Consider the following 18,787-nt stretch of genomic DNA (forward strand, 5'->3'; position numbering starts at 1 on the left):
GCTGGAGGCCCCCCCAAGCCCATCACATGGGACTCAAGTTCTGAACTCCAGGAAACAGACCAGAGGCACCAGAACCCTGTGTGGAGATGTGGTTTGGTTTATTCATTCACAGCCTCGACTCAGAGCTGCAGGGCTGGCCTCTCCCAGTCTGCCCTGGGGGGGGGCCTCCAGGGAAAAGGTTCCTTTGCCCACCCTCGCCCCAGAGAAGGCACTCAGAGCAGGTCAGGAGGGGGCTGACAGAGCCCTCTCAACTGTAACAGCCCGAAAGAGGGGCCACGGCCTCACTTGTCAAAGTGCTCCAGAGGGTAGTGCTCGCCGTAGGTCTGCAGGTGGCGGGCCAGGGCCTCCTGCTGCTTGCGGAGCTGTACTGGCATCTCTTGGTACACGTCTGAGAAGAGCAGGTTGGGGTTGGGCTTGGGCTTCCGCTCGGCCTGCTCGAAGGCCTCCATTACCTGTGGACATGGGACAGGGCATAGGTGGGAGGGCAGCCTCCAGGACCCATGAGGGCTTCCTGTCTCTGATCACTCTGGCCGCCTGGTTTGCAGAGGGAGAAACGGAGGCACAGGAAGAGGGTCTGGCCAGCACTGGTGCAGTCAGGGCAGAGTGGGACCGGCTGCCGGCTGTACTGCTGTCCACTGGGTCACACAGCCACTCCAAAGGGCGAAATGCTGCCTACTCCCCAACCAGCTTTGAAGTGGGAACCCCAGAACCCTGATTCAGTGGCAAGGGAGCTCAGGGCTGACAGGGCAGCCACGCTGAGGACCCTGACTGGGGTGATCTCACAGCCTCCAAATCTCAGCTCCGTCCGTCCTTGCTGGGTGAAGGACTCTTGGGGCGCCCAGCAGCTTGGGCGTGTGCCCTCACCTTCTTGCGGGACTGCTTCCTCCAGGCCTTCTCCTGCTCGTCGTCCCACCAGCCGCGGCTCTGCAGGTAGTGGCGCAGTCGTGAGATGGGGTGGTCCTGCTTGTCCCAGTAGTTGACCTCATCCACAGAGCGGTAGGCAGAGCTGTCGTCACTGGTGCTGTGGTGCCCAATCCTGCCGGGGGTGGGTGGAGGGTTGGGAATGGGATAAAGGCTCGGGAGGGATAGGACCAGGCTTTGGGGACAGTGACCCTAGGGAGCAGATGTCACAGGCAATGGCTGCGGAGCTGGGGACTGGCAGGCACCTGTAGGTCATGGCCTCGATGAGGAAGGGCTGGTTCTCGGCCACGGCGCGACGCCGGGCCTCCTTGGTGGCGTTGTACACAGCGAACACATCGTTGCCGTCCACGCGGATGGACAAGATGCCGTAGCCGGGGCCTCGCGCCGCTGCAGGGACAAATATGGCTGGTGAGGGCCTGGATGAGGACCTGAGCCTGATCTCGCTGAGGCTCTAGCGCCTCAAGTCCGATTCTTGGAGTTCAGAGCTCAGTGTCCCAGGTGATTGCTTTGGGGTCCACCCAGCCTCTCTGCAAGGCCATGACGGGGCAGGAGGGCGCCGTACCAATGCCGTCCCCGCGGTACTGCTCCGAGGTGGGCGTGGAGATGGCGTAGCCATTGTTTCGGCAGAAGAAGATGATGGGGCACTCCAGGGTGGCGGCGAAGTTGAAGCCAGCATGAGCGTCCCCCTCACTGGCTGCCCCTTCGCCGAAGTAACAGATGACGGCCCTGTTGTCGTTGGACCGCTTAGCTGCGTAGGCAGCGCCCACCGCTGCAGGGAGCAAGAGGAATATGAGCAGGGCAGACACGCTCCCACTCACCCCACACTCGCCCCCCCGGACTCACTTTCACCTCAGCCACTCACCCCTCAGACTTCCGCTTCACCGCACACTTGCCCCTCAGACACATACCTCCTTCCACACCCCTATGACACACAGAGCTCACACATTCATTCCTCAGACTCACACACTCTTCACATCACAATCACCCCGCAGACACACACGGACCTCACCCACTTTCACCTACTTTCACTCCTCAGACACACATCTCAACCACACACACACTGACATGTCTGCAAACATACCTCACCCCAGACTCACAAACGCCTCACCCACACTTACCCCTCAGACGCAGACTTCATCCTCTCATTCCTGACTCACACATGCCTCACATACACTCACCCCTCAGATTCACACACACGTCATCCACACTCAACCCTCAGACTCACATAGACCTGACACATGCCACTCAGATTCACACACACCTTCCCATACTCACCCCTCAGACACACAGACCTCATACCACAATCACCCCTCAGACTTACACCCCATCCCACATTCATCTCACACTCACACACCTCACCGTGCACTCACCCCTCAGAACTCATATACACCTCACCCCACACTTGCCCTTCCGATTCACACATACCTTACCCACACTCACCCCTCAGACTCACATACTCACCTCACACATACCCTCGACTCAGGGACCCTGGGGAAAGGAAACACCTGATCTCCTCACAGACCCTCATCCAGCCCTGCCCCCATCTGCCCCCACTTAGCTGATGCAGTACCCTCCTTCTAGCTGCCTGACACTCCCTGGTGCCACAACTGCCCTGGGCCCCCCAAAACCAGATCCCACCCAGCCCCCTTCTTCCCACTTGCGGTCTGTGCCGCCATCACACTCCTTCCCCACTTGGGCTTCCTCCCCAAACCTACAAGCACTCTCTACCTTGACTGGCCCCACCCCCTCCTCCCATGGAGGCACCAGAAGCGCTGAGGGTTTTGTCTCCTGTTCTTGGCATCCAAAACAGGGTTGAGAAATGGAAATGGGTCCACTGAGCAGAGGGCCAGGCCACAGCCCTGCAGCATGTAAATCCTCCCTCTCTTCAAGCAAATGCCACCTTTCCCCAGCAGCTGCTCGCCTGCCTCCTGACCCGGGCATGAGTGTACTAGCAGGGGTAGGGGAACTGCCCTGCATGTGCCCTGCACAGCCCCACACATGCATCTGTCTGATGCCCAGCTCCCTTCACCGAGGTCCAGGGCAGAAGCAGCAATGGGCTTCTGAGCCCCAGAGGGCACTGGAGGGGCACTGGCTCCGTTGGGGCCAACGGCTTGCTATCCTTGAGCGAGAGGGGCCCCTGCACCTGGGTGAGAAGCAACTTCACCAGCAGGAATGACGGGAAAAGGCATCAGTTCCCCAAGGCCACTGTGAACACCCCGGGCCTGCTCTGGGAAGTCAGGATTCCCACTGGCTCTGGCTTGGTCCCGGGGATTCGGATACCCCACCTTTGGGAGGCCCCAGATAGGACGGGCTGGTTCTCACCCTGGGGGATCTGCGTGGCCAATGGGGAGGAGATGGTGACGAAGTGGCGCTCCTTGCAGCCATAGTGCACGGGCATCTGGCGCCCCTTGCCCAGGTCGTTGACGTTGCCGTAGCACTGGGCCATGAACAGCTCCAAGGGGTAATCCCGGTACATCAGCACACCTAGGAGGGGAGAGGCAGGTGGGGTGTCAGTTCTGGGGGCTGGGTGGCGCGCACCTGCCCGGCTTCCATTCCCCAGCCTGTGAAGGAGCATGCACGGCACCCCGGGTTCAATCCCCAGCACTGCAGTCTCCTGAGCACTCTCGAATGGAGCCCTGGGGATGGTCCCACCCTCCAGAAAAGCACTGGAAGAAGCAAACGCAAGTAGGAGCTGCTGGTTGACATCTGTGGAGTGGAGAAACCCGACTCTGGGAACTGCAGTGAACCCCTCTCTGCTCAGAGCCTCTGCAGTGGGAAGGCCACCTGCCCATCCAAGGTACTCACCAGGCGGGGAGGGGGCCTGGTCTACTGAGGGGAATGACTGAGGTGGATAGAGATGGTGCCAGGAGGCAGTTAGGGAGCCCCCCCCCCCCCGAGGAAGACAGACAATTGTCACTCCTCACTCCCCACAGGCATAAGCTAGGCATTAGAGCAGCAGCGACTTCCAAAGCCTCCTCTTTACTTCAGCCGGGGACCCTCAGACCCACTCACAATCATATCCTGGACCCAAAGGACCCAGACAGACCCTGATGGGCCCAGATGGACCAGGCGTGCAAATTCCCTAATCGCAATTGGGTGCTGTTCGTACTTTCTGACGTGCCCCCCACAGGCCCATAGTACCACTGTCTGTGGGCAGTGGGACCACTCTGCCACTCAGAGGACAGGGAGGTGGGGGCTGTACCTCTCAACAGACTGTGGGGTACAGCTCTGCTCCTCGGCTAATGGGGTCCTGTGTGGAATAGGTCCCCCCGGATGCTGGTGCTGCCCAGTTGACTAACACAAATAGACACAGATGATCAGGGTTCATGAGGTTCAGCCTCACTTCAGTGTGCCCCCTTCATGTCTGTCCCTGGCCTTCCAATGGACAAGCACACTGACAGGGCCATAAATGGATGGATTCACACGGATGGGCCCCATGTCTCTAAGCAGACCAGAGAGGCAGAGGGCTAGCTGGAGCAGGAAAAGAGAGGTGGTCCTCAAGGGATGGTCATGAGCCCCTGAAATGGGCTTCTTCATCCTGTGGCCCAGGGCACCCTGAGAGACACTAGGCTGGGATGCAGGACACGCAGATTTCCAGGTCCAGGGCCCTGGGGGTCGGTCTGCACTGGTCAGCATGGTCCTGCAGGAATGACCCTGCTAGCTGGACCCTGGCTGCCCCGCAAATGTCTGCACGAGTGTCACTTCCTGCCAGCACCCCCACAGTCACCCTGTAAACTTCTCAGTTTACAACACAATGCTTGGGGGGCCTTCCAGGAGGCCAGGAGCCAGGCTGACTCTGGGGCACCCCTGCCCCTCCTGTCAAAGGTGCCTCAGGCTGGATGTGGCTGACCACAGGACAGTTCAGCTGCCCACCCTCGCTTCAAAGGGGCTCGCTCCCCACGTGGCCTGGGCACAGCAACCCTGTGCTTTCGGCACCGAGAACAGCACCCTGAGGAAGAGCTCAGGGGGTGCTCCCAGGGCTCTGAGGACCCTTGTCCACCCCAGCTGCCGGGTACAGGCGCGAACCTCCTGCTCCCTCCTCCAGGTTCTCTCCACAACGCAGGCACTCGGGGCTAGAGGACTCTTGCCTGCAAGGCCCCAGGAGCCCGTGTGGGCCCAGATTCCCAGCATGGCCACCCCACCCCTCCGCCTGACTCCAGAGACATCCTCAGTCCTGGCTGCAGGGAAAGGCCCTGTAGCAGCACTGGTGGCTGCTACCCTGTGGGCCCGGGCCTGGGTCAGCTCATTTCCCAGGCCAATACTGCTGATCCTCAGACAGCACTGGGGGGCGTCTGCCCTTCAGGTGGAGGGAGTGGGGCCATGTGGGTATGGGGAGGCTGGACATGCCTCCCAGACCCCCTGCAGCAGAGCTGCATGGCCTTAGCGCCCCGGACCCCGCGACCCCCTTGACTGTCTTCCTGGGAAGGCTCCCCACCTCCAGTTATGAACGAGAAACCTGAGGCAAGGAACAGGTATGTGCCTCCCCCAACCGCCCAGCTCCAGAGCCGGAAGCTCTTGCAACCCTCTGGGCTGCCCCCACATACACACATTGTCTCTCTCTCTCGGCTCCTGGCTGATGACTCCTGCCCCATCTTCCTAAGTGCTCATTGATTTTCTTCTTTCCTCGGCTCTGCCTCCGAGCTTTGCACATGGCAGCCAGCCAGCTCTGGGCCTGGCCAGGCGCCCCACAGCTGCTCCCAAAGGACCTGCCTGGAGGCAGGCCAGAAGAGCCAGTGTCCGCCCACTGTAGGCCGCCAGCAACCCCACCAGGCAGGCACCAGAGTGTCCAGGGCAGAGAGGACAGGCTCAGTGGGGTCCAGTGATGACTGTCAGCGGTGGACCGTGACGCTCTTCCTGCTGATGCCCACCCACACTGGCTTGCTGTGCCCTGCAACATACTACCGGCTCAGCCACCTGACCGCTCTTCCTGGTCTCAGCTGCTCCCAGAGTGGGACCCAGGGGCCGGGCATGGGCCTCACTGTTGCACCCCAAGGCACCAGGCTGATCTTCCCCCACAGGCACTGCAGACCCCGAGTCTGGCATCACTCTGCCAGGCCAGGCCACCCACGGACATACCTGCCTCCCGGTACTGGCCGAACACAAGGTCCGTGTTGTCCATGGCCGCAGCACTGCCCACATGCGTGCCCTCCTCGCCGTAGTTGGTCATGTAGAAGGAGATCCGGCCCTGTGGGGAGGCCGCAGAGGCCGAGCGGGGTTAGGTGGGCACTGACAGGGACCTGCAGTGCCCGGCTGATCCCTGAGGGCTCTGTGGTCAGAACAGACACTGCATGGTGCCAAGCCACGTTCCGTGGGGGAGATGGCCAGTCTAGCAGAACGAAGGGACGCGGACAGGGGGAAGGGGGAACCCAGGGACAAAAGCCTGCGGTGGACAAAGGTCGGGGGTGAAAGTTTTGGGACAAGGCGATAGTACAGGCTGAGGCCAGAGGCAAGAGACTGTGAGGAGCCTGGGAAGCAGAGTTCAAGGAGCCCAAGAAGGGGGAGCCGCCAGCGGCTCTCTGCAGAGACCCCCCCATATGCCTCTCTGGCAGGCATGTGGGAACAGGGGTGCGGAAGGCTTTGAGAGGAGGGGGAGTGCAGTGTCCTGCTGGCACCCTTCTTCCAACCCCACCTCAGCACCTGGAAAAGTCACTCTGCTGCCCATTTCTCTGACACGCAGAGAGAGCCTCAGGACCGGGTTCTACTCAGACTTCAGTGAACATCTGTCTGGGAGTTTTTTTACTTGTGGGTGAGGGTTCCCAAGCAGAGGTTCGTGGGCCCAGTGTGGGGATGAGGGTGGGGACTGTGGTCTCCTCCCTGATGGTCTTCCTGATGGGGTACTGGGAGTCACAGGGCTATGTCAGAGGTGCTAGGTCTATCAGGTCTGAGGTGCAAACTTAGGGCCTCCAGCCCTGGGGGCTAGCTCCATGGGCTAACTCCGCTAGATATCCCGGGATGTGCCTGCCCTCCTTCATGGCCCAGGAACTGGACACAGGTGGCAGAAACCGGCACCAAAGCGAGGGTAAGGCAGGAAGCCTGGAAGAGGTCACAAGCTGAGTGTGGGGCAGCAGCGCAGGCTTGGCAGCCAGGCCACAGGGAGGGCACGGCAGCAGACACAGTCCCTCTTGTGGAGACTGGCCTCAGAGACAAACATGGCGGGTTTGGAGCTGGGGCCAGCGGCAGATGCAGCCCCTCTCGCTGAGGCTGGCCTCAAGGATGTGGGGCAAGCCCAGAACACGGTGTCCAGGTCGTGTCTGAACAGGCTGAGTTCAGTGTGGGGTGTCCAGGGCCAGAAGCCAGGAAGCTATGGGAATCAGACACTAGGGTGTCTAGAGGCTGGGCAGGGGTGAGTGGGTGGGGGAGCCCTCCCAGCAAAGAGACAGAAATCAGCTCCTCGGGCAGGCGTGAGCAAGGGCCTGACTGCCCAGGGATGTATGTTCTACAGGTCCACCCTAGGGCAGCAAAAGCAGGAATGAGACTTTTCTCTAACTGAAAGTCCACTGAGAGTTCACGGCCTCCCAGTGCCAAGTAAGTGGGCGATGGCCGCTGCTGAGAGCCTGAGAGGTGGGCTTCAGGAGGAGCCGGAGCAAGGGTCGGCTGAGAAACCAGGCCCCAAGCCCCGGCAGGTGGCATCTACCAGGATTCAAAGATCCCATTTCTCAGTGTTTCTTGCAGCTTAACACAAGTCTGAGCAGAAAATTGCTGAGAGGACTATCTAGAAAGTTCTATGGAGGTGGGTGTAGAGGAGAGTCGGGATGTGCCCCTTCCTTCTACCTCCTGCATGGAATGAGACATGCTGGCAGCTGCACAAGCAGCCACTTGGTTCATGAGAAGCCTTAGAGGCTAGAAGTCCACTCTGGGGGTAGTGCCGTTATACCAGCCTTGGACACTTGTTTCCAGATTTCTCTTAAGGAACAGAAAAAAGGACTATCGATTCATTTAAACTACTGCTTTTATTATTTTTTTTTTCAGAGTTGGGGGCTGACTGAGTGGAGCGGGGAATAGAGTTCTGTGGGCTGAGCTGATGCTACAGAAGGGCTCCTTCTGCCACCAGGCTGAGTCTGAGGCACTGGGCTAAGAAAATTCCTACTGGAGCCTCACAAAAGGGCTCTCCCACCCTACAATCCCTGCAGTTTCACACTCTGAAGACAGGGAGGCAAACAAAGGCAGAAAACTGTCCTGCCCAAAGCCCTGTTGGTGCCTGGACTCCCTACTTGTAGACTGAAAGTCTGTGAAGGAAGGAAGTCGAGATGAGACAGGAGAAAAGGCCCAGGAGAGGGCCTGGAAACAGCCGTACCTGCAGCAGGCCACCCCGAGTCAATGCAGCCCCTCTGTCAGGCATGAATGGGGCTCATGGGTCGAGCACAGGCTTCCAGGGAGGAAAATGGCATCAAGAAACCCCAAACCAGGGTCTGAGCAATAATATGATTCCTGGCACCCCACATGGTCCCCTGAGCACTGCCAGGAGTAATTTCTGAGTACAAAGCAGGGAGTAGTAACCCCTGAGCATTGTGGGGTATGGTCCCAAAATTTAAAAAACCATCACCAATAACAAATCAGATCCTACAAAGAGGATTTGGACTAGCCAGTGGCCTCTGCTGAGGACACCGGCCCAGTTGGAGGGTTTCCCCGGGCCTCAGGATGGTGGGCTCTGGGGAAGAAGCCCATCTCCACACCCCCCCCCCACAGGGCGAGGCCCCTCACCAGATGCCCCGAGTCCTGGCCCCGCAGCCCCTGTGGCCCCCGCCCCCACCGCCCGCGCACCTGCCGCTGGGACTCGTAGAGGATGCGGTCCATGGTGTTGAGCAGCGTCATGCTCCGGTAGAACTTGAGGACCTGCTCCTTGGGCAGCTGCAGGCGAAGGCAGACACAGGCATGGGCTGGGTGGCACCAGAGAGGGGCCCAGGCCCAGGGGGCAGGGGGGAGGGCGGGGAGCCTCTCACATGGGGGTCCTCGCTAGGGTTGATGATCTGGCCCTGGCGGTCCATGACGCGGTAGATGGGGATCCCGGAGATGACATTGGGCTGGATGAACTCCAGCTTGTCGATGAACTCTGCCGAGGCCCCCGGGAACTGGGGTTTGTCATCCAGTGAAGAGAATTGCTCCTGCTGCCTCCGGGGGTGCTGCGGGAAGATGGGGGGAGGGAGGTAGATACGCGCTGGGTCAGGGCTGTCCCCAGCCAGACAGATGCACAGGGGCTCAGTTCGGCGTACACTTCCTCCTCCTGTGACCTCCATGTGATAGAACTTGTGTGTGCCTTAGTCCTTGTGTGTGTACAATATACAAATAATCACACCTTGGCTGGAGAGAGAGGACAGTGGGGAGGGCGCTGGCCTTGCACACAGCCCACCTGGGTTCCACCCCCGGCACCACACAAAGGGTCCTCTAAGCCCCACCAAGAGCGATGCTTGAGTGCAGAGGCAGGATAAAGTCCTGTTGTTTGGGGGGTGTCCCCAAACAACAAAAAAAGAATAAAAAGAAAACAAAGGGGGGGAAAGGGAGCTCAGTGGCAGAGCACCTGCTTCACATGTGTTGACCCCCAGCACTGCCCAGACACACAAATATATGCGAAAAGGAAAAAGTTTACAGCTTAGAGGGTCAGAGCCAGATCAGAGGCTGGCTCTGCTGCCCCGCATAATGGTCCCCCAGCACCACCGAAAGTGACCCCAGTACAGAGCCAGGTATGACCCCAAAGCAGACACAAAAACATTCGATGTTAAAACAGCAGGAGCCAGAGAGGTAGCACAGCAGGGAGGGTGTTTGCATTGTACATGGCTGACCCAGGTTCAATCCCTGCCTGAGCATCATCAGGAGTAACCCATGAGCATCTCCAGATGTGACCCAAGAAGTCAAAGAAAAAAAAATGTGGGCAACTTGGGGCCAGAGAGAGAGTACAGGGGGCAGGTGGCCTACCTAGCTCCACAAAGTCTCCTGAGGCTCAACAGGGGTGATCCCTGAGCATAGCTGGGTGTGGGCCCAAAACAAAACAACCCATCCAACCCCCAAAATGGGCAACTCAACTCAAGGGTCATAGTGGTACCAGTAGAAGCCCAAACCCTTGCAGCGCTCAGGCCCTGCCTCGGCATCTGTCTCTGTTAGCCCAGAAGTACATTGGTCCTACATAGTGCACCTGAGTCTGCCCAGACATGGGGGCTCCTTGCGGACCCCAGGGACCCTCAGACAGAGCCAGACTCTGAAAGCTGAGGCAGCCAGCTGATGTCCTCAGTCCCAGCCAAGGACTGCAGGGTCACAACTCCTCCCTCAAGGATCTCCTTTGTCTTTTTGGTTTGTGGGCCACACCTGGCAGTGCTGACTCCTGGCTCTGAGCTCAAGGATCACTCCTGGTGGGCTCAAGGACCATATGGGGTGCTGGGGATCGAACCTGGGAGGGCTGTGTGCAAAGCAAGCACCTCCTCGTTGTATTATCATGGTGGCCTGCTTCATTGAGAACGTGGTGATCACCTCGAGGAAGGCTCCAAGGCCCAAGACTGGGGTCAGTAGGGTTGTGCGGAGCAAATAGTAGAGGTCTAGCTGCCTCAGTCTCCCCTCCAGCCCCAGCCCCCTCATGGTCAGTCCTGCAGACTCACTCAACAAATGCCTGAACACTCAACAAATATTCTTTCCCAGCCTCAGGCTGGGAACCCGAGGGCTACTAGGCCCTGCTGCAGACCTGAAGGCAGGTGCTGAATGGGCAAGCATGGGGGGTGGTTCCCGCAGGGCAGGGAATGAGGCTGGGTGGGGGAGATAGCTTGCTCTGGGTTTGCTGCCTGGCAGGCACCGCATGGCCCAGGTACTCTAGATCCCACGATGATTAAAATAATAGTAAGGGCTGAGCGATAGCACAATGGGGAGGGCACTTGCCTTGCACACAGCCGACCCAGGTTTGAGCCCTGGCACTGCATGTGGTTCTCTGAGCTGTGCCAAGAGTGAGCCCTGAGAGTTGGAACATTGTATGACCGAAACCAATTACGAACGATTTCCTGTATATATCACTGTGATTCAATTGAAAAAAAAAAGTTATCCCTAAATTCAGCCAGGAGTAAGCCCTGAGCACCACAGGATAACAAAACATAAATAATAAAAAGTACTGCACCAATTTCAGAACAAGAAAGCAAGCAAGCAAGCAAATATTCCTCTTTGAGGCAAAGCCCTGGGGTGTGCAGTGACTGTGTGTGTGTGGGGGTGGGGGGCGGTGTGGATGACAACAGAACCATCCCTTGAGGCACATGGAAGCAGAGGGGCGGGGTGGGAAGAGTCCTGCAGGGAGAAGCACCCCCAGAGGCCTTGGAGGGACTAAGAGACACTGAACAGTCCTGAACAGTCTGGGAAGTTTCATGCCCCTCCCCCACACCCTGGGCGCCTCAGTGAGGAGATGGGGTTTCCTACTCTTGTGCCTTCTTCACCCTACTCCCCACGGCCCAATTAATAATCTGAGGTTGAAGAAAGCCAGTCTGGGCCCTCAAGAGCATCCCTGGGCACCTGGGCACCCATCCCCAAGCACAGTCAGTGTATGCCACTCCCCACAAGTCAGGGCTGGGTCAAGGCAAACAAAGGCACTGAGGTTGGAGTGCATGCCTGGCAGGCACCAGGCCCTGGGCTTGATCTCCCCATGCCTACCAACCCATCTTAGCCAGGGGTACCTAGTGGCCCCAGCACAGAGGGTCCAGAAGCACTGCTGGACTCAGTCCATATGGCCAGTTAGTTGAGAACCACCAGGAGTGGTCACTAGGCTCCTTAAGCACAGTCTAGGAGACCCAAAAGGTTCAAATGGGGCTTCAAACCTAACATGGTGGCCACAGGGACCCCAAAACTCCTGCTCTGAACCCCAACTTCTACAGGAGCCCAGTTTCCAGATTCGCCTTCCCTCCCTGGGGCCCTGCTCCCTCCCAGTGCATGTGCAAGCTCTGGGCCCTGCGTTTAACTGCTCTGTGAACCCTGGGTCTAACTGGATCTGCGCCTAACCAGATGCTGCGACTAACCAGGTTCTGACTCTGCTCGCGGCCCGCCTCCGGAGCACATGGTGTCCTGGCCTGAGGATAAGTATGTCCTGTCCCCCACGCCCTCTGCAGTGAAGCAGGAGGCCATCCAAGGCCCCAGGGAGCACACGTACCCTGGGGGGAGTGAGGAAACAAGGAAACGCCCCATGGGCCCCAAGTATAGTACAGTGGGGAGGGCGTTTGCCTTGCACGCAGCCAACCGGGGTTCAATCCCCAGCATTCCATATGGTCCTCCAAGCACAGCTAGTAGTAATTCCTGAGGGCAGAGCTAGGAGTAACCCCTGAGCATCACTGGGTGTGACCCAAAAAGAAAAAAAAAAGGAAACGCCTCATGCTGGCAGCTCAGCTGGGGCCTTGCTCTTTCTTCTCCCCTTGCTGGCAAGGGAAGTGGGCTACACAGGCATGCAGCTCGGGGCACCATCAGGCTCCCCAATTTCGGAGAGGACCAGAGGCTTTGCTGTCCATCTCCCCCCAGAAGTTCTAGTCAGCACAGCAGGTGTGCTACAGACCACAGCTAGCAGCAGAGTGCGGGACGTTCCCGGCCTTGGACGAGGCTGACCTAGTGCCAAAATCTTAGCTCATGGTGTGGCTCTCTGCAGACCCACGTTGTCTCCACAAACTTCCTGCTGTTTCGCAAACTTCCTGCTGTCTCCCCAAACTTCATGTGACAAAGGCTGCAAGTTATGTGAAATTGGGGTTCAGGACACACCATGTGCACCTCTGTGGGGCGCAGGACAGTGAGGGGTGGAGGAGGGCGATGACCCACTCCATGGGTAGGGAAGAGGAAATGGGGAGAAGGCACCCTGAGACAAAGAGGGTGGGAAAGGCCGCAGTCAGGGAAAGAGGGACTGACTCTCAGAAGGCGGGCAGGGTGAGTGCAGGGTAACCCGGACTCAGGGCAGGTCTGTGTGCCTGCAAAGCTGCTTGCAGGTGCTCCTTGCGGCAGAACCACCTCCTCCTGGTGCTGTGAGTGATCCTTAGAGTTCCGAGGGGTTTAGCCAGGAACTAGGTCCTAGGTGGTTTGCAGCAGCCCTGCCCAGGGCCCAGCACAAAGGCAGCACCTTGGAAACACATTGAGAAGTCCAACAGTCAAACTGAGACAAACAGCGCGGCTCCCGTGTGGTCCAGAACTGAAGGCTGAGGAGCTTGGGAGAACTGGAAGGCCAAAACTGGGCCTAGCTTCCCTCCCTCAGGGCAGGAAAGGTCCAGGCAGCCTGAGATCAGCTAAACACCCCCCCCACACACACACACACACACCACCACGCATACAGACACACTGCCTTGGGCAGAGCGACCCCAAGTGGCGGGAGGAAGAATTTCAGCTCCTCAGGGAAGCACCCATCTGGGGGTGTGCCAGAGGAACTAGCTCCACAGAGAAAGATTAAAAGCAAGCAGCTGCTGGGCTGCTCCAGAGAACTTTCTGCCCGGCCACAGATGCTGAGTGAGATGTGAGCTCTAGGCAGGACAGCCTGGCACTGGGGCCCCGCAGCCCGCGACCTCACAGGCTGTGACCAGAGTAGCTCTGTCTCAATGCACTTCATCTGGACCTCCTGGCTTGCTGGCCCTGCACCCAAAGAGCTAGGTGGTCTGTCCAAGGGCCCGGAGCTCATGATGGGAGGCTGTCACAAGGAGCCCGGGAACACTGCTATTTGCACCTGGGGAGAGAGGAGCATGCGGAGAGTCCAGCGTGAAAGGTTCTGGAGCGGTCCTGTACCACGGCCTCTGTGGGCAGGTCCTCAGTGTCTGCCCCTGGCTCTGCCCTCCAAGGTGAAGATATGCTGCCCTCCCTTGGGGTCTCGAGGCAGGAGCAAGACTGAGGACTGCAACCCTGGGGAGAAGAGACCCCAAGTCCTGAAGCTGACCGAGCACGGGGTCTTCACAGGTCGTGCTTCCTGAGAGCCATGTTCTTGGGGGTCAGAAGATGAGTCAGAGACTAAATCATCTGGCCCAAGTTAGACCCACACACTCTGGGCAGCTCGGCACTCTGCTGTCCCAGCACCCTGAGAGATTCCTGACTGGAGGTGGAGGGCAGAAATGCCCGGAAAACTACTCAGAACACCTAGTTCTTTCAATTATTCATTTTGGCTTGGAGGTCATACCCTGTAGTGCTCAGGGATTACTCCTGGCAGTGCTCAGGGGACCAATATGGGGTGTCAGGGATCAAACCCGGGTATGTAGCAAGTATCCTATCTGCTGTCCTATCTCTATCTCCCCTGCCCACCACCTTTTGTATCTCACCCACATGAGATGCAGCCAAACAAAATGGAACTGGATGAGGGGTGGGACTAAGGGACACTTGAAGAGGGGAGCACCAGCAGGTAACTTCCACTTCGACCCTAGGCTTATGTCCCCACAGCAAACTGCGGCCCAGCAGTCACTCTGACCCCTCACCCCTACACTCGCACCAGGTCAGGAAAAACAGCAGATCACATCCAGGGAGCACTGTAGAGAGCCTGGGAAAGTCAATGGGACCAAGAGCAGCGAGAACCAGTGAGATGAGATGGACCCCAGAGCTTCAGCGACAGTACAGTGGGCCATCAAAGGTCCTGGAAACTGAGAGATACAAGACCCCTGCACAGGGCAGGACATGGAGGGACAGAACCAGCGAGAAAGCGGCGCGGATCAGGACTGGACCGGGGTGGCCAAACCAGGCGTGGAACCAGCACAACGCCTACATGCAACCCATGGGGCCCCAAACTACCTTCTCTGTGAAACCTGTGACAAGCATGCAGATGCCACACGCAGGAATCAGGAGCCACATACTGGAGTCAGCAGGGTCAACCGCACCCCAACAGAAGTGTGTAATCTCCGTGGAGGGCGACAGCTAAGAGCATACCAGCTCAGCGGCCCAGAGTTCTGGCCCTGACATGGCCACGTGGGAGCACCAGCAGCCCCCTGTGAGGACTAGCTGGCACAACCAATCATGTAGACCCCCCCACCCAGCCCAGTGACCACATAAAATAGGGGAGAGCTGGGGAGACAGTGTGAGAGGCTTGTGCGAGGCCCTGAGTGTGATCCCAGGCACCAAATGTCCCCTCCCATTCCATCCCCATCAGGTATGGCCGGGGTCTCCCAAGCACAGGACTAGCCCATAGCACGAGTCCCAGAAGGAAGGAAGGAATTGATGCATGGGGCTATGCTGGCATGCTTCAAGATACAGAAAGGAGATCAGGGCAATCCTTTTGTCTTAGGGTCATACTCAGTGGTGCTGGGGGATCCACTAGGCTTAGGCCTCAGGGCTCACTTGGATAGAACCCTGGGCCTCACATTTGCAAGGCAAAGGCTCGATTGCTGAGCCACCACTGTGCTCAGGGTCCTCAGTATGAGGCAGTGAGGACCATCTCCCTTAGCATGGACAGGCCCCGGCCACCTGGACATGCAATGACCTCCCTGACAAATACCAGAGTCTGAGCTTGTGGGGTTCCCAGGGTTCCCACCACACAAGGTCCCTGGTCACCCCCCACTTACTGGGCTCTAAGAAGCAGAGCAAGCTGCCTGAGAGTCCACCTGTTTCTGGGGTGTTGCCTGAGAAACCAGTTCAGGGCTCCTGAACAATCACATTTCCTTCCTGCTCTTCTCTGAGCTCTAAAACAGCTGTGCGCCTCTGGCAGGAGGAAGGGACGGGGTGTTGGGCAAACCTCCAGGGCACCGGGGCACTCAGTAAAAGGTGGGGGGGATGCACAGCTGCCCCAGCCCGGGCCAGGCCAACACCACACGGACTCCTGGCCTGCCCATCTCCACCTGGACTGGCTAGAACTGCATGACCCAAAAGGACAGCCAGCGCTCACTTGTTAAATTTAGACCCAGTAAAATGAAAGAATGTGAAAACTTCAGGGCAACAGGGGCCCGAGGTGCCGGAGCAGGGCTCACATGTCACCAACTGCGTTCCATCCAATGCACAGGCAAAAGCCTCCTTCACCAAATGCTATACGGTTCTTTCCTCCCACCACTCCCAAGTCTTCTTTGCAGCCTTAGGGGGTAAAAATAGTAAGTGGGAGAAATAAGAGACAGGATGAGGGGCTGGAGAGATAACACAGCAGGTAGGGCTTTTGCCTTGCGCGCGGCCGACCCGGGTTCGATCGCAAGCATCCCATATGGCCCTCTGAGCACCGCCAGGAGTAATTCCTGAGTGAAGAGTCAGGAGTAACCCCTGTGCATTGCCGGGTGTGACCCAAAAAGAAAAAAAAAGAGAGAGACAGGATGAAAACACAAGGGCCCTAATAATGTTTTTCTTTAAAAATTTAAAACCGAGGAGACAGACTAGAGAAGGGAAGGTGACAGGAGGGAAAATGGGTACATTGGTATTGGTGGTGAGAAATGTACACTGGTGGGGGAAGGGTGTCGGAACACTGTATGACTGAAACCCGACCATGATCAGCTTTGTAATTCTGTATCTCACTGTGACTCAAAAATTAAAATTAAAATAAAAAAATTGTGGATACAAAATGCCAAAAAAATTATTTTTTTAAACTGAGGCTGGAGAGATAGGCCGGCAGGTAAAGGCGTAAAGGTACTTGCCTTGCACGTGGCTGGGCCAGGTTTTACCCCTGGCACCACCAGGAGTAAGCCATGAGCACTGCTGGGTTATGGCCCAAACACCCCCCTACCAAAAAAAAAAATACAAACCTGAAAGACCTGCTCTCCCCACCAAAAAAATAAATAAAATAAGAAATAAATAAGGGTGGCAAGGGGGAAAGGCAGCAGGGCTGGAGCAGGGAAGGAAGCGAGGTAATCATCCCTGGTGACCTTTCCTTCTCCTGCCCCCAGCCACCCCTCCCGCCCCACGGGCCAGCCAATGGGCGAAGGGGAACCGAGATCAGCTGTGCAAGATCTGACTGAGCCAAAAAAAGCGCTCAGCAGCCCTTCCAGAATTACCTGCTTCCAGGGCCTCCTTGCCTGGGTCCCCAAGTTTCAGTCCAGACCCATGCTCATCCCCCTCCTCCTGGGCACTGCAGCCCTCCTTAGGTGGAGTGAAGGTCACTCTGACACCGGCAGGTAGATTTCCCTGCAGGGCCTCACCTAGCTGGGCTCTCATCCAAGGCCACCTCCTTGCGTCTCCCCAACTCCAAGGTCAGCTTTCTGACCCTGCTCAGAACCCCTCACCATCCACAGCAGCCAATATTCCCACTACCCTCACCATGCGCCAGATCTAGTTCCCAGCAGCGTTTCTAAGAATATCTGCAAGCTGCCTTAGTAGGTGGGTGTGGTGACCGTCTGACCAGCGGAAACCTTCATTAGGTTCTGAGAGGGGCGGCCCCCTAGCTTGAGTTTGCATCACTGCAAACAGCAGATGAGGGATAAGGACCCCCACACTCTAGCTTCACCCCCACTCCCCAACACTCACACCAAATCCACTACTCTCCTGTCTAGGAATTTGGTTTTGTTTTTTTTTTTTAACCAGGCAATACTCAGGGGTTACTCCTGGCACTGCACTCAGGAACTACTACTCCGAGTGGTGCTCGGGGAACCATATGGGTTGCCAAGGATCAAACCGGGATGGGCCTAGTGCAAGGTAAAAGCCCTTCCTGCTGCACTACTGCTCTGGTCCCTTGTCTAGGGAGCTTTGATTCCCAGCACTTCTGCAGTCCACAGCTTTTGTCTCTCTAAACGGGAACTTCCAACTAGATTTCTGTTGCATGAGCTTGTCACTAGCAGCATCAGGGGAAAGGGATCCCGACCTGTTAGATGAGAAGGAAGGTGCTTCTAAGGCCTCAGAAATACGTGCAGAGATGCCATAAAGCAGTTCTAGGGCAAAGTGGAAGTGCCCTCCCCGTCCTCCACCTCCCCCGCTTAAATCCACAGACGTTGACCTATCACTCAACCAAGACCCGAAAAGGTCCCTACCTGACATTCCATGAGGGTCAGGGGGCCTCCAGAGCAAACGGCTTTTCGTTACAGAGTTCATGATGAAATCAGAATCGGAGCCAAAGAGCAAAGAAATGCATAAAAGCGGGGGGCGGGGGGAACCCCGTCTCGAGGAAACGCGCGGGGGTCTCCGGCCAGAGGGGGCTCCTGACTAAGGCGCTCTCGTTCTCTAACTCATCTTTCAGGGAGCAGCCGGCGTTCCCATCGCCCTCAGATGCCAGACCCAGTTCTCGGCGCCGCCTTGACCAATTTTCACAACATCCTTAGGAGGGGAAAGGGTCTCCTTCCCGGACGCTGGGTGGCAGCGAACGAGGACCACCCCAGCGGCCCACAAAGGGGCTGCCTCGACTTCCCTCTCCTAAAGGAGACGAAGTGCTGCCCTTCAACGTCCTCCCCAAGCCTTTCTCGCGGTCCTTGTCCAGTGACAGCCCTTCCTTCCATTCCTGCAGGGACCACACGCTTCGATGACAGCGAGCACGTCTGGATTCTCCCCTTGGGGAAACCCTCCCCCGGCGACCCATACACTCACAGATGTGACCAGCCCCCGAGTCCCAGGCCGCCGCAGAAACAGGAGGCCAAAGTGGCCTCGTCTCGACCCCCACACCCTCGCCAGGACAGCCGCCACCGCCATCTTGGCCGACAATACCACGGCGATCCGCCCCCGGCCAGCTTCTCCTCACCAAGGGCTGCCCCTTCGTGCGCCTGTCTCAAATGCGAGTCACTCTGCCAAGAAACCACGTGACACCAATCCTTCTACCCTTAAGGAGCGTAGTTAGGGGTATTTTCAAAAACATAGCTTTCCCAAAATTTCTCCGATCCCCTCATCGGAGTTGCCTTTATAACAGGCAAAAACTAGGACAGCCTCATCGGGGCCTCGGCCCTTTAGGATTTGGGGACCTCGGGTAGGACGAACCCGCGCCAAGGCCCGCCCCCTCTTTGCTTCTGTCCAATGGCTTTTCTGAAATTTCAAGGCGGGATGGGCGGGGCCAGGTTGTTAGTAAACGCGG

At 57.7% G+C, this 18,787-nt stretch overlaps 1 protein-coding gene across 1 annotated transcript; it reads right to left on the reverse strand.

Annotated features, from left to right (window-relative positions):
• Positions 1-85: 85 nt before the first annotated feature.
• On the reverse strand, positions 86-18,416 carry BCKDHA (branched chain keto acid dehydrogenase E1 subunit alpha). The gene is made up of 9 exons (XM_056136777.1): positions 18,310-18,416; positions 8,862-9,041; positions 8,683-8,769; positions 5,998-6,106; positions 3,244-3,405; positions 1,484-1,690; positions 1,167-1,308; positions 865-1,036; positions 86-452 (listed from the first exon to the last, which is right to left on the reverse strand). The coding sequence occupies exons 1-9, from the start codon at positions 18,409-18,411 to the stop codon at positions 282-284; spliced, it is 1,332 nt and encodes a 443-aa protein (XP_055992752.1). The 5' UTR covers positions 18,412-18,416; the 3' UTR covers positions 86-281.
• Positions 18,417-18,787: the final 371 nt, after the last annotated feature.

This window comes from Sorex fumeus, unplaced genomic scaffold, assembly GCF_029834395.1.
Source record: "Sorex fumeus unplaced genomic scaffold, SorFum_2.1 ptg000122l, whole genome shotgun sequence".
NCBI classification, from domain to species: Eukaryota; Metazoa; Chordata; class Mammalia; order Eulipotyphla; family Soricidae; genus Sorex; species Sorex fumeus.